This window comes from Chenopodium album, chromosome 3 (assembly GCF_948465745.1).
Source record: "Chenopodium album chromosome 3, dcCheAlbu1.1, whole genome shotgun sequence".
Lineage (NCBI taxonomy): Eukaryota > Viridiplantae > Streptophyta > Magnoliopsida > Caryophyllales > Amaranthaceae > Chenopodium > Chenopodium album.
This window is the reverse complement of record NC_137836.1, coordinates 82,034,628-82,049,215: the sequence shown is the minus strand read 5'-3', so window position 1 is coordinate 82,049,215 and position 14,588 is coordinate 82,034,628. Positions and strand designations below refer to the sequence as shown.

Here is a 14,588-nt window from a genome sequence, read left to right as displayed (position 1 = left end):
AACAATATTTCATTTTTTGCCGGAAAAATAAATAGAGAGAAATAGTGGGATTAATGGGAGAGAAGAAATAAAATGGAAAAATGTGATATTCATAAGGTAAAATATATTCAGCCCGAGAAAATATCACCACTATTTTTCGGGGAAAATAAATCACTCCAAGTGAAAATGAGAAGTACTTAAATCACTCCCTCCTAAGAATTGAATGACAATAACATCATATATTTACAATTCAGCTGAACATAAATTATAACTTGACTCTAATCATTTAAGATAAATAATAGATGAGAAGGATTTACTACAAAATCACCAGAACAACTAAAGATCAAATAGAAAAAAGCTCATTTGCCCCTCTTTTTTTTTTTTTTTTTTCTTTCCTTCCAGGACATAGGTCAATTAAGTGTATAACTACTGTATTTCTTTACACTTGAGACTAGAGGGGTTAATCACATAATTATAAATTATAGAATAATTCGACAAGGTAAGTGGGTGAACCAAATTCTCTCTATTGTTAGACACAGTACTTGATTAGACACCTAATCCACATATACAACTTAGTATAAACTATGTTTGTTATGGTATTAGGTCACTATTCCATTTCACTCTCGTACGTATATATACTTGAGACCTCTCCACCCTAGTCACAACACACAACCATCAAAAGCTTCATTCTAAGGAACGAGCAAAAGAAGTACAGTAAGATGGAGTTGCACAGCACATATAGTAGCCTTTTCCTCAAACTAACCTTCATTTTAGCGTTTACAGCTTGTTTAGCAAATGCAGCGGTCCACCATCATGAGTTTGTTGTAAGTTCCTTTCCTCTAGTCTTGCAAGCAGTAAATTTTTCATGCATGAATGCAGTCCATCCACTTTTCTTTCTTGTGACTTCTTTAACAATAAATATCACAGATTCAACCAACGCCGGTGAACAGGCTTTGTCAAACCCAGCATGTTATGACTGTAAATGGTCAGTTTCCAGGGCCAACCCTGGAGGTACAGAATGGAGACACCCTAATCATCAAAGTAACGAATGCTGGCAAATATGATATCAGTCTCCACTGGTAAGTAATTAAGTACACACAAGCTATCCCCAAAATACTTCTAGAGACGGGCCACTCGACCATAACTCTAAGTTACTTAACATGTTCTCAAAATTTCACACAGGCATGGAATCCGCCAAATGAGAAACCCATGGGCAGATGGACCCGAGTATGTAACACAATGCCCAATGAAACCTGGAGTAACCTACACATATCGGTTCACCATTGAGAACCAAGAGGGAACACTATGGTGGCATGCTCACAGCAAATGGCTAAGAGCTACTGTATATGGAGCTCTAATCATATACCCCAAACAGGGATCTTCATATCCCTACCCAAAACCCAAAAGAGAATATCCTCTTATTCTAGGTAAAGCAAAGTGAACAACCACTTTAAATAATATAGCCATGATGAAGATGACTCTAAAATTGGTAATTTACAGGAGAATGGTGGAACAGAGACCCAATGCATGTTCTTCGACAAGCAACAATAACAGGAGCAGCTGCAAATGTGTCAGACGCATATACAATCAACGGTCAACCTGGTGATCTATATCCATGCTCCAGCAAAGGTTTTGATTTAAGCATTAATCCTCATATCTGCTGTTACGCTCCATTTAGATGGAAATCATGGCTAATATTATGTGCAATATTAAGGAGTGTGGAAACAAATAAAAATACATAATAATGCAAATAGATTCAGGGCTATCTGACTTAAATGGCTTAACTCAGCAGAAAGTTATAATGAAACAGAGCATTTAAGCCCTGAAAAATTCTGCATAATAGGTCCTACTTGGCATCAAACTAGGCATTATCAGAAGTAACCACCAAATATGATACATGAACTATAACAGATTATCAGAAAAGGTGATGTGCAACTGATGAAACAAATTTTACCTCCAATAGAGAATAGTATAATCATTGCTTCAACTTTGTGCAGATACAACCATATTTCCTGTCGAAGCTGGTGAGACGATTCTTCTCCGAATCATCAATGCTGCACTCAATCAACAACTCTTTTTTTCAATTGCCAACCACCAAATGACAGTTGTTGAGGCGGATGCAATTTACACCAAGCCCTTCACCACCAATGTTGTGATGATAGGACCAGGACAAACAACCAATGTCCTAGTCACTGCTAACCAACCACCAGGCCGCTACTACATGGCAGCTACAGCCTACTCCAGTGCTCCTAATGTAGCCTATGACAACACCACCACAACTGCAATTCTTGAATACAAGTCTGCTGCTTGCAAATCCAAAACAGGAAGTCCTATGAGACCCATTCTTCCACAACTACCAGCCTGGAACGATACTAACACCGCAAATGCATTTAAAGCTCAATTTAGGAGTCTTTCCAAGGGGAGGGTCCCAATTGAGATTCATGAGAACCTATTTTTCACAATCAACCTTGGGCTGATAAACTGTTCAGGTCCAAGTTTCCGTTGTCAAGGCCCCAACAACACCAGGTTTACTGCTAGCATGAATAACGTATCCTTCGTTTTCCCGAAAAGGAATTCCATAATGCAGGCTTTGTACCAAAATACTCCAGGTGTCTTCACAACAGACTTTCCTCCAGTACCTCCATTGCAATTTGATTACACAGGCAACGTAAGCCGAGGGCTGTGGACACCTGCACGAGGGACTAAACTATACAAATTGAAGTATGGTTCTCATGTACAAATCATTTTACAGAATACGAATATTGTCACAATTGAGGACCATCCAATGCATCTCCATGGATACCATTTCTTCGTTGTTGGCAGCGGCAAAGGTAACTTCAACCCAAGAACAGATCCTGCCAGATTCAATCTGGTTGACCCACCAGAAAGGAACACCATTGGAACCACACCTGGTGGATGGGTTGCTATCCGATTTGTGGCTGATAACCCAGGTAACAAAGAAGCAACTTAGTTATTTTTTGTAAATTCTCTTATCGTTTCATCATTAATTTGCATAATACCCTTACCAGTCAGCGGTGCTAATATTTTTCTTCCTTTTCTACTGTTCAAACAGGGGTTTGGCTAATGCATTGTCACCTTGATGTTCATATTGGCTGGGGCTTGGCTATGGCCTTCTTGGTTGAGAATGGTGTTGGTAAACTAAATTCCGTAGAGCCTCCTCCGCCACAACTTCCCCAATGTTAATTTACATGAGTCAACTTTTCAGGAAGGGATAGGGTTACCCAAGTCACAAGCCTACGAGACAAGACATTTTTCATCCAAATTTTAAGCACTCATTTTCAGTATCGTCACTTTTTTTCTTCAATTCAAGGCTATGGAACAAGGTACAGAGCAAGCCCATTCGCCAGATGATCTTATTAGTGTGGTTTTTATTGTAATGTAAACAAGCTGTTCATATTAAAGTATTGCAGTGGCAACAAGTTTTGCCAATAAATATTCTTGCTTCTCTTTCTCATTCTCTCTCTCTCTCTCTCACACACACACATCAAAAAACCGTGAATCATGTCGAAATCAATAAGCAAACTCAAAATTCTTAATAAATCAAATAATTGAAGATACTTCATTTCAACATAATAGTAAGCTTCAAACAATAATACATTGCAGCACTTAACCTAAAGAGTAAAGACTTACAATATTATGCACAGCAAAGCCTCTTAGTTAATCAAGCAACAAACTTCAAACAACGAGTATCATTATGTATTTTCTGGCAACGGATACAGCAAAAACGCACGCCACACCTAACACAAGTATAATTGGCATTAAACCCACAAACCGTGCAGAAATTACGACGAGAGGTTATGCTTGGAGGTCCAACAGCTGCCCTCAAATAATTCGGTACATGAGGGGGCAAGGCATCCAAATTTGCCTGTTTTCACAATCAAAGACAAAGGACTTTGCTAAGAACAATAGCAGAAAGTACCACTAAATCAAGTTCAAAGATTAGAATCAAGTCCAAAGATTAACAATTATTCTATTTTCTCACCTCATTAACTAGCTCCAAAAACGTTCTAGGGTTTTTCCTTGCAATTTCTCTCGCTTTTCCTTGACGAGTTTTCCGCTTCATACTCATAGATTGCTTCTTCTGTATATATGCTGTCAATCCATACATTATCTCAATTTTCAAATTATTTCAGATAAATAAATTAATGATGCTTCATCTTTTATTTAATCTGATTTTAACAAAATTAAGAACAACAAAATTCAATTTCCTTTGCAACTCCAATTCAACCTAAAATTTCACAAATTCATTCAACTCTACTGAAATAAACCTAATGTCGCACTAAATTGACGAAATCACTAACAATAGCACTGAAAAATCAAGCAACAAGAGGATTTTTGAAATGATTTAATCAACAGATTAATAAAACAACCTACCTTCTTCGTCATCATCAAGAAAAGCTTCATCGTCGTCGTTGATTTCAACTGTTTCAACTCCGCCATTATCGTTTTCCAGAGCATCAAGCCTAGCTAATGCCGCCTACAAATCAACGAAATTCATCATTATAGAAGTAATTTCCTCCTCTTCCGCCGAAGAGAGAGAAAGAGAGAAAAGCAAGACCTGAGTTCGATTATCGGAGCTAGCAAGAGCAGCCGCCATTTTTGTGGCGACTTTTCGAGATCTTGTCGACGTTCGTCGGACTGAGCCGGAGATTTCATCGTCCATCGCCGGAATTTTTTTGGAAATGATTTCAGAAACTTGGTTTTAGTCTGGTGAATTAAGGCCCCAATTTCAAACTGTGGCTCCTATGAGCCTATGACTCTTATGAGGTTATGTTATTGGGTTTAGAAGGGTTAATTTGATAACCTAGGTTGCGTTTTGGGGAAGGTATGGTCATATCGATTGTGTTTTGTCTCATGTTATATTGTTGTGTCCATACGAGTTAAAATATAAATTGAGTTGTTTTTATTAATCAGATTGAATCAGGTTGTTGTGTTAATTAAATTAAATAGTCAAAATGAAATACATTTGATTGCTATTTATTGCCAATTTAATTGATTTTTAAATCATTAAAATTGAATCAAACATTATGTACAAATGATCTTTGATATTGCATTTGAGGGGTAGTCAACTCTAAAAAAAATTAAAAATACAAAATAACGAATAAAAATTAAGTCTAACATGTTTAAATATGAAAAAAAAATCAACCATTAAAATTAAACTAACATAAAACCTAATCTAATAACAAGCCCAAGGGCTAGCTCGTTGATCTCTCAACACTTGTTGTTGCACTACTAACACGGATCCGGATGTATTAAAATCGATTGATACTAAAAAATCACCTACTAATCCTAATTCAGGATTATCAGTCCATTCAGATAATCCTTCCAACAAAGTTGGATTAATTCCATTTTTCCTTCCGGTAATCCAAAGATCTATTGGAACGCTATCATTCAATGATTGTACCGCCGAAACAGTTTCAAAACCATTGTTCACAACAACTTCCTTGTACACTACTTTGTCATTCCTCTCATTTTTGACCCAAAACCAAGTTACCACCCCATCATCCAACTTCCTCTCGGACTCATCATCCCCTTTATACTCACTTGCCAAGAACCGAACCACAACCAACGACACGTCGGGATGTTCCACCATACGATCCGCCAACGAGAGGGCCTCACGGGCATCAGGTCCACCAAGGAATAACATGGCAAACTGACGACGTATGCAGTTGCTTGATCGAGTTGGGAGTGACCCCCATGCAGCGGCATTCTTGCATGCTAAGATTCCAACGGAGCATGGTGCATGTGACAACGTGTTAGCATTAGCAGATTGTACACCCGGCCTAAGTATGGCAGTTGAAAAATCATTCCCATCTTCAATACATTTTTTGTGAAAAGGTAAAATAATAAACCCTACCTTGTTCAACAAGGCAATCTCACATATATCTTGGTACATGGTTCGTTGAGGGGTAATACTTGTAAAAAAATTCATGGAAATGCAGTCTGTCCGAGCCTCTCCGTAGAGCTTGATGGCATTGTGGATAGCTTCTTCGTTGGTATCCCAATAATCTTCGTTTTGCTTTGTGTGGTCGATAAACACTGGGGCTGCTCGCCCAAGTAGTTCGACAAGGTAAAGAGCAAATACCGTAAATGGGTTGCTTGAAGTTGGATTAGCAAAGTCTAAGAGACTAAATAGGCTAGCCACACTTTCTTGGTCATAAATGCATGCTAGGATTCGAAGTTCAGACTCTTGCACTGTATGTTGTATGGTTCTTTTCTTGTTGATCATATATGGTCGTGTTGGATCATAAAGGAAGTCAATTATAGGGCTGCATATGCCTGTTACTATGATTGTTAAGATCACCATCAATGAGAAAGATGGCGTTTTTATGATCTGCATATAAAAATTCAAAGTTTAATGTAGGATAAATTGATGAGAACTAACCTAATAGTCAAAATTGACCAAATTCAAGTATATAGACCAAACACTAGTATTATTATATTGATTTGGAATGGGATACCATTGTTTTTATTTATTTATTTATTATTATTGTAGTGGTTTAGGTATATTAGGTCGAAGTTTGAATATATCACCTTAAGCATTCTACATTGACACTAGCCTTAAGATTTTGTTATAAAATCGTACCTTTAAGTCCGTCCAATGAAGATATAGAAGAAATTCCGTTTGACCTCTAAGGCTAAGCATAAAGCCCATAGCAAGCGAATCTCTATACGACATGTCAGTAAACCGGGCCGCCATAACAACCGAAACAAGCTTTGACACAATGGCCATAGTAGCCAAAGCAAATAGAGGAGTTAAGCAAGACCAACATTCACTCATTACAAAAATATCCGTCTTAAGCCCAATAGTTGCATAAGCAAAGGGCATAAGAATGTCATTCATAATAACCTCACTCTTATGCACAATAGTAGCCCCAATTGGCGGTCCATCGGGTATGGCTAGTCCAAGCCAAAGAGGTCCATTTCCAATTGCAGCACCAATAAAATCAGTTGTAAAGGCAATCACAAAAACTCCTAGCAAAGTAGCAGTAATATATTTTTGATCCACAGGTTTACCTTCAGGAGTTTGCCTATTAATCCATTGCATAACTTGTGGAATTCCACCAATTACTAACCCACTAATCCCAACTACCGTACATATATAATACAACGCATTTATCCCTTTATCTTCTCCTTGTTTAACAGCTTCAAACGCGATAATCACAGTTATCCCCACAGCATCACTTATGATCACGGTTGTTAAGGCAACACGTCCAATTTCCGAGCTTAAAAGTTGCATATCCCTTAGAATTGAGTATATAACAGGGAATGTTGTGATGATTATTGCTGAAACTATACCTCCAATAGAAGAGTATTTCCTAAGCTCAGGGTCCATGTAGTCGCGGATGCAAATAGCTACAACCCATACAATGATATGGGGGATTATCAACCCGGATAATGCAATCACCCAATGCTTCTTTCCTGCTTTGAAGATCACAGCTAAGTCCATTTTTACTCCGGTCACAAACAAGAAAAACATGAACCCTATGATCCCGATATTTTGTATTACGTAACGTGAGTTTTCTGGAATTACATTCTTTGCAAAGTTATCATTGTGACCTAGCACTGACGGTCCAAGGATTATGCCCGCCTATATACACGAAAAAAAATCACTTAGTTTTTTTTACTACATAATACAAGTACTCCTAAATCATTACAAGTTACAACCTTAATTGTAATAATTTTTATAAACGATTTCTTGAAATCATTTTATTATCTCATCAATATGGTAGTGATTAAATGAGACTTGACTCGATCTCATATATATGATTTATGTTCCATATTATCAACTTATATTAATTCATTAGTCCTTTTTATTGGTTACATTTTGACTCTGTATGTTTGCCGTTGTACTTTTTTATTATCACTATATTTCATTGCATACTGGTAAAATTTTTAATAATTGAATATAAATTCAATTAAATACTCTTGAGACAAATCAAATAAGACCCACATGTTTCTTCAAAAAAAATAAGACCCACATAACTGTATTATGTCTTATATATTTGGAATAAATTAGAAGATTGGTTTTGGTTTTCTTATCTTATTAATAGTGTCAAAAGTCAAAATGTAACTAATAAATTAGAAATGGAGCTATTAAAAAAATCCAGACATAATATCACTTTTTTTTTTCCTTACATTTGCTTGCCATCATCTTACAAAGTACATTATTAATTATATATTGCTAAGTATTCAAGAGAACATTACAAAATTAAGAGAATCAAGTCTTTTAAAAAAGTTCTAATAATGTTTTATTCATCATAATCATATAAAGTAAAATAAATATTTAGAAAGAGGGGAACACTTACAAGGATATCGGAGATGACTTTAGGTTGTTTGAGAGGCTTCAAGAGGAAGCGCATTAATTGGCTTAATATAAGAACTAAAGACATTTCTAAGAGGAGAGTGGTGAAGGAAAAATCAAGAGGATTAGCACCTTGAAATATGGAGAAAGCATGATTACCATGATTTCTTCGACAAATTATCTCCACAACTCGGCCATGATAATCTATCACAGCGGATCCATTTAACTCTGATAAAGTTTGGTCCATAACCACAACTTAATTTAATAGATGTTTTATTTTTTGAAACAATAATAACTATTATTGTTGTTACAATCTTTCAATAGCAACAATTCTCACGTGTACAAGATCGAATAACTTATTTAATTTATGACGAATAAGAGATTCATCAAGAAGACGGTAATAATGTGATCACAACCTTTAATAAAATGATCATTCATGCAAAAGTTTGAATATTAGAGAAGACAAACCAAAAAAAAATATGGAAGTTAATTTTTTGGGTTAGGAAGAGAGTGGAGAGAAAGTAAGAGAAACTAAAGCGGAGAAAGTGAAAAGAAAGGGAAATTTGAAGGATGGTTAGGCGTTAAATGTGGCAATTTGTTTCCATTTTAGTTGCTATGTTACTCCTACAATCTAGTCCTCTCATTCATCCTCACTTTATGTTCTTTTCTTTTCTCCTTTTTGTTTTTACATGTACTCGTGTTAATTATTAAATTTCCTACTATTTTCGGAAAGAAAAAGATGGGTTTCTTAAATCTATGTTATATATTGTGATATGGACAAGTTAAAACATACAATGGCTACACCAATAATGTAATAAATCACAAATTTAATCCTTTAATAGTATTATTATATTTGCACCATTGATTCAAATAATAGATCTGCAATCAAATAATTATGATTATTCTAACAGTTGATATTTACTAGTATGAAAATTTAAATTCTATTAGGTTGAAGTGATCGACTACTCCGTACAAAAGTTGATATATACTGTATAAAAATTTGAAATAAATTTAACATGATCATACATGATGCGTAATGTTTTCTTTATATACTAACACGAAGAGGCGATACATACCTTTATAATTTACTTATTTTTTTTTTTTTATAATTTAGGTAATATGTATAGATAAACCATACTCCATAAGTGAATTTGTTTTTAAGTTAATTTGCAAGAACTTGTGAAACTTGTTTAATAGCTTCAGTATTAGTGAAAGAGTTTTATATTCCCTTAGTAGCTTATGATGTGTTAGCTACTAAGCCTTTTTTATTATTTGAATTTTTTGTATGTTTTAGAATTGAAACATGTTGTTGACGATCAATCAACAATTGATAATGAATATAGAGATTATACGGAGTAATCAATCAACAATTAAAAAAAATTATATATATAATTATTTCTAATATTTTTGTACAAAATCTTAAGGCTAACACAAATCCTAATTTTCTAATAAGCTCAAGGACTAACACGATGATTTCTTAACACTTGTTGTTGCACTACCAATACAGATCCCGATTCCAATGACACCAAAACATCACCTAATAATCCTAATTCAGGATTTTCACTCCATTCTGATAAACCCTCTATTAAAATTGGGTTAATTCCATTATTTCTCCCTGTAATCCAAAGATCTATAGGAGCACTGTCATTTAACATTTTAATGGCCAAAACAGTGTCAAAACCATTGCGCACAACAACCTCCTTGTACACTACTTTGTCATTCCTTTCATTTTTAACCCAAAACCAAGTAATCACCCCATCATCCATCTTTCTCTCCGACTTCTCATACCCTTCATACTCATTTGCCAAAAATCGAACCACGATCAATGACACGTTAGGATGTTCCACCATGCGACTCACCAACGAAAGGGCCTCACGGGCATCAGGCCCTCCTAGGAACAACAGTGCAAACACACAATTTACGCGGTAGCTTATTCGAGTTGGGAGTGTCCCCCATGGAGCAACGTTCTTACATGCTAAAATTCCGACGGAGCATGGTGCATGGGACAACGTATTAGCATTAGTAGATTGTACCCCTACCCTACGTATGGCAGTTGAAAAATCATACCTATTTTCAATACATTTCTTATGAAAGGGTAAAATAATAAGTTCTACCTTGTTCAACAAAGCAATCTCACAAATATCTCGGTACATGGTCCGATTAGGTGTAACACTTGTAAAAAAGTTCATTGTAATGCAATCTCTACGAGCCTTTTCGTAGTGATTGATGGCTTTGTGAACGGCCTCATTGTTGTTGTCTCGATACACATCTTTATATTTCGTGTGGTTGATGAACACTGGGGCGGCTCTCCCTAAGAGTTCAACAAGGTGGAGAGCGAAAACTGTAAATGGGTTGTTTGTTGTTGGATTGATGAAGTCCACGAGGCTAAATAGGTTAGCCACACTTTCTTGATCATAAATGCATGCTAGGATTCGAAGTTCAGACTCCTGCACCCTGTGTTGTATGGTTCTTTTCTTGTTGATCAAGTATGGTCTTGTTGGATCATAGAGGTAGTTGATTATAGGACAAGCTATGCTTGTCATTAATATTATCAAAATCACTATTAATGAGAAAGACTGCGCGTCTATGATCTGCATATAAGATTCAAAAAACACAAAAGAAAGATTGATAAGTAACAACCAAGATTTAATAATGCTAAAAATGTTATTTTAATATAAAATGAGTTTATTATTGCCTTTGTAACTCATACACTGATACACATAGAAAATACATATCAAGTATAACAAGAATTTGTTAAAAGATCGTACCTTTAAATCCATCCAATGAAGACATATAAAAAACTCCGATTCACCTCGAAGGCTGAGCATGAAACCCAAAGTAAACGAATCTCTATATGTCATCTCCATAAACCGAGCTACTAAAACAACCGCAACAAGTTTGACAAAAATGGCCGAAAAAACCAAAGTGAAGAGAGGAATTAAAGAGGCCCAATAAGCCCATATTTGAAATACATCCGTCTGAAGCCCAATAGTAGCATATGCAAAGGGCATAAGAATATCATTCAAAATAACCTCAGTCTTTTGGACAATTGTTTCCCCTATTGGAGGCCCATCAGGTATTGCAAGCCCAAGCCAAATGGGCCCACTTCCAATTGCAGCCCCAATAAAATCAGTGGTGAAGCCCATAAAAAAAACTCCTAATAAGGTAGCAATGACATAATTTTGGTCCACGAGTTTACCTTTGGGTGTTCTCCTAACAATCCATTTCATTATATGCGGTATGCCATTTAATACCAAGCCACTAACTGCAACTAGTGCTAACAAGTAATATAGCACATATATCATCTTTTTTTCACCTTGCTTCAATGCTTCAAATGTAACAACCATACTTAACCCGAACACGTCTCCAATAATCGCGATTGTTAAGGCAACACGCCCAATTTCCGAGCTTAAAAGTTGCATATCTCTAAGAACGGAGTAAATAACCGGGAATGCTGTGATGATTATAGCTGAAGCAATAGCTCCCGTCGAAGATGATTTGTTAATAAGTCCAAGGTGCATGAAGTGTTTAATGATTATTACGAAGGAAAATATAATGATATAGGGGATTAGTATCCCTCCAGAAGCGATCACCCAAAGCTTTTTTCTAACCTTGGTGATCACAGCTACGTCCATTTTTACGCCTGTTAAGAACAAGAAAAACATGAATCCAATAATCCCAATATTTCGAATTATAAATCTTGAGTTATCTGGAATGACATTCTTCGCAAATGTCTCGTTGTGACCTAGCACTGATGGTCCAAGGATTATCCCTGCCTACACACAAATAGTCACATAATTAAAATCTTTGATTACGTATCAGTAGAATTTTTAAAATCATATTACTACCTCTGATTTTTATTTTTTTTTTAGTTGCAACTTTGGGGTATTATTTGTGAGATATATATAAAATATTTCAAAGTTGCAATTTAAAAAAATCGGAGGTAGTATATGAAATACACATAAATTGAAAAGAAAGTATCCCACAATTTTATTATATGAACATTTAATTAATTAATCATAATTATTATAAATTAATGGACGGTGACTTACCAGGACATCAGAGATAACTTTAGGTTGTTTGAGAGGCTTCAAGAGGAAGCGCATAATGTTGCTTAATACAAGAACTATAGACATATCTAAGAGGAGAACCGTGAAGGATAACTCAAGAGGATTAGCGCCTTGAAATATCGAAAATGCGTGACTTCCATGGGATCTTTGACAAATTATTTCAAAAACTTGACCATGATAATCTATCATAGCAGATGCATTTTGCTTCCATAAATCTTGTTCCATAACAACGCGATGTATATATATCTTGTACGACGACAACAATGAGGAGGATGAATCTTTCCTTTGATCTAATTTAATCGATTTCAATGGCAACAAATACCACGATGAATTAGCTTAATTATGGAGATCAGATCGATTTGCAAACCATTATTAAAAAGACGATATTATGGTCACGGTCATGAATAATATGACCGCACCATGCATGGTAAACTTTGGAGATTAAATCAAACCAAAAAAAATGATTAAAAAAATAAAATGATGTGAATATTTTTTTTAGGAAAAGATTTGGAAGGATATTATGATTAATTTTCTTTAGGTTATTTTAAATTCTTTTGTTTTTTTGAATTTTCTATTTACATGCATGTATTCGTGTAAACCTTCATTTTTATAGTTTTCTCTTAAATCAGAAAGAAAGGGGAAAAAAAAAAAGAAAAAAAAAAGAGGGAATTAAGAGAGAATTTGAATCATTTTTAAAGATAGTATAACAAATGAGAAAGAATATGTTGTATTAATTTTAGACGTCTAAATTTAAGTTTTTGATTTAAGTATCTCAATTATAGGTAACTTAATGATGTAATTAGGTGACTTTTCACATTTAGCTCAAATAATCATAATCATGATCATGATTTTAAGGCACAATAATTACATAGTCAAAGATAGTATATCATGTGCTTCTTGTAGTATATAGACTATATACCTTAGCTTGCACAGCTGTCCCACCTTAATTAGTCTTTTTTTTTTTTAGATGTAGTATCCTTCGTTAATATTATAGTCAATGTAATTGCTGTAATTAATATTTTAATGTTTTTTTGTAAATTTAATTCATAAGAAAATAAGGTTGAATCTAATAACTAAATTAACAAATTGAATCAAAATAAGAGATGCTCTCATGATTTATTGAAGTCGTTCGGATGATTTCTTCTGATTCATATAATTATCGCGACTGCAGAATTGGTACAAGTGGTTTTGAGAAACTAAGTTAACTAACTATGAACTTACGACTTTTTAATTCTATTTGGACTACTCCAGGCCATCAAATTAGGCCTCCTCCGGAATGGTTTACTTTCAAATGCAAACGGTTAACCTATGTTGATTTGATTAAGCGATTTCCAATTTCCCAAAAGTTATCATTTATAATATATAAAACAAATTGGGTCGGTCGGACTAACTTTTACACCTATTCATGAATATGAATTGGTTAATTACTAATTTAATCTACTAATAATATAAATTATATTTACTCCTTCATCTTGAATCTCAAGTTCTCAACCCTTCATATTTAGTTAAATGATCTTATCCATTAATATTTGACTTTTAACAAGATGGAAAAAAAAAAAAAAAAAAAAAAAAATCTACTTTATGTATAAACCATGAAACCAATAAAGCAATAAGAGACTTTCCAAATTTTATATGTTCAAAATGTAAAATAATCATCTTTCTTCCTCATTCGTTCTCAACATCATAGTGACTTGGTGAGATTGATTTATAGCTTACAACACATTTCATATAAATTTTGAACATCTCGACTTTGAAAATTAAGATATAAACTAGCTTTTTGAATATTTCACTTAGCTTTTTGAAAGTTTCATTATCAATTTTTTGAAATACTCTTTGTGAACCAGACTCAATTAATACTTTGTTTTATTTTTTATGGATAGTTGTTTTGTTGGCATAATTATATTAAGTAATGGTGTAAATTAATCTTTATGATGACTACATTTTCATTGCCATTGCAAATGTAATTTATTCCTAATCATCATCAATATTTTACCAAAGTTGGGATTGTTTTTGTTTTATAACCATCAAATATAAGTTTAAATAAAAATATGTACACTTGAAACTCTAGAACACATTTTGGTGTTATCAGTTACAAATTGAGATTAAAAAACAAAAAAAAAGGATTGATGAATCATAAAAATTAATTCAAAAAAAAAAAAAAAGGATTGATGAATCATAAAAATTAATTTAAAAAAAAAAAAAAAAAATCTGAT

At 34.3% G+C, this 14,588-nt stretch overlaps 3 protein-coding genes and 1 pseudogene across 3 annotated transcripts; 1 reads left to right on the top strand and 3 right to left on the bottom strand.

Annotated features, from left to right (window-relative positions):
- The first annotated feature begins 439 nt into the window (after positions 1 to 439).
- LOC145624511 (laccase-3-like) lies at positions 440 to 3,422 on the top strand. The gene is made up of 6 exons (XM_081677558.1): positions 440 to 803; positions 907 to 1,058; positions 1,162 to 1,406; positions 1,480 to 1,608; positions 1,977 to 2,930; positions 3,053 to 3,422. The coding sequence occupies exons 1-6, from the start codon at positions 699 to 701 to the stop codon at positions 3,181 to 3,183; spliced, it is 1,716 nt and encodes a 571-aa protein (XP_081533684.1). The 5' UTR covers positions 440 to 698; the 3' UTR covers positions 3,184 to 3,422.
- An 82-nt stretch (positions 3,423 to 3,504) lies between these two features.
- Positions 3,505 to 4,770, bottom strand: LOC145624510 (SWR1 complex subunit 6-like). The gene is made up of 4 exons (XM_081677557.1): positions 4,559 to 4,770; positions 4,375 to 4,477; positions 3,983 to 4,092; positions 3,505 to 3,865 (listed from the first exon to the last, which is right to left on the bottom strand). The coding sequence occupies exons 1-4, from the start codon at positions 4,661 to 4,663 to the stop codon at positions 3,662 to 3,664; spliced, it is 522 nt and encodes a 173-aa protein (XP_081533683.1). The 5' UTR covers positions 4,664 to 4,770; the 3' UTR covers positions 3,505 to 3,661.
- Positions 4,771 to 5,176: 406 nt separating this feature from the next.
- On the bottom strand, positions 5,177 to 7,450 carry LOC145625515 (cation/H(+) antiporter 24-like). Its single transcript, XM_081678535.1, has 2 exons — positions 6,587 to 7,450; positions 5,177 to 6,334 (listed from the first exon to the last, which is right to left on the bottom strand). The coding sequence occupies exons 1-2, from the start codon at positions 7,448 to 7,450 to the stop codon at positions 5,177 to 5,179; spliced, it is 2,022 nt and encodes a 673-aa protein (XP_081534661.1).
- A 2,309-nt stretch (positions 7,451 to 9,759) lies between these two features.
- Positions 9,760 to 12,600, bottom strand: LOC145625514 (cation/H(+) antiporter 24 pseudogene; annotated as a pseudogene).
- Positions 12,601 to 14,588: the final 1,988 nt, after the last annotated feature.

Bases quoted from the DNA above. Each gene is read 5' to 3' on its own strand.
- LOC145624511 (XM_081677558.1), top strand. From the start codon at position 699: ATGGAGTTGCACAGCACATATAGTAGCCTTTTCCTCAAACTAACCTTC. The intron at 1,609-1,976 runs GTTTTGATTTAA...AACTTTGTGCAG, and splicing joins ATATCCATGCTCCAGCAAAG to ATACAACCATATTTCCTGTC. The intron at 2,931-3,052 runs GTAACAAAGAAG...CTGTTCAAACAG, and splicing joins ATTTGTGGCTGATAACCCAG to GGGTTTGGCTAATGCATTGT.
- LOC145624510 (XM_081677557.1), bottom strand. From the start codon at position 4,663: ATGGACGATGAAATCTCCGGCTCAGTCCGACGAACGTCGACAAGATCT. The intron at 4,093-4,374 runs GTAGGTTGTTTT...ATGGATTGACAG, and splicing joins TCTTGATGATGACGAAGAAG to CATATATACAGAAGAAGCAA. The intron at 3,866-3,982 runs GTGAGAAAATAG...TTGTGAAAACAG, and splicing joins TTTTGGAGCTAGTTAATGAG to GCAAATTTGGATGCCTTGCC.
- LOC145625515 (XM_081678535.1), bottom strand. From the start codon at position 7,450: ATGGACTTAGCTGTGATCTTCAAAGCAGGAAAGAAGCATTGGGTGATT. The intron at 6,335-6,586 runs GTACGATTTTAT...TTTTATATGCAG, and splicing joins TTCATTGGACGGACTTAAAG to ATCATAAAAACGCCATCTTT.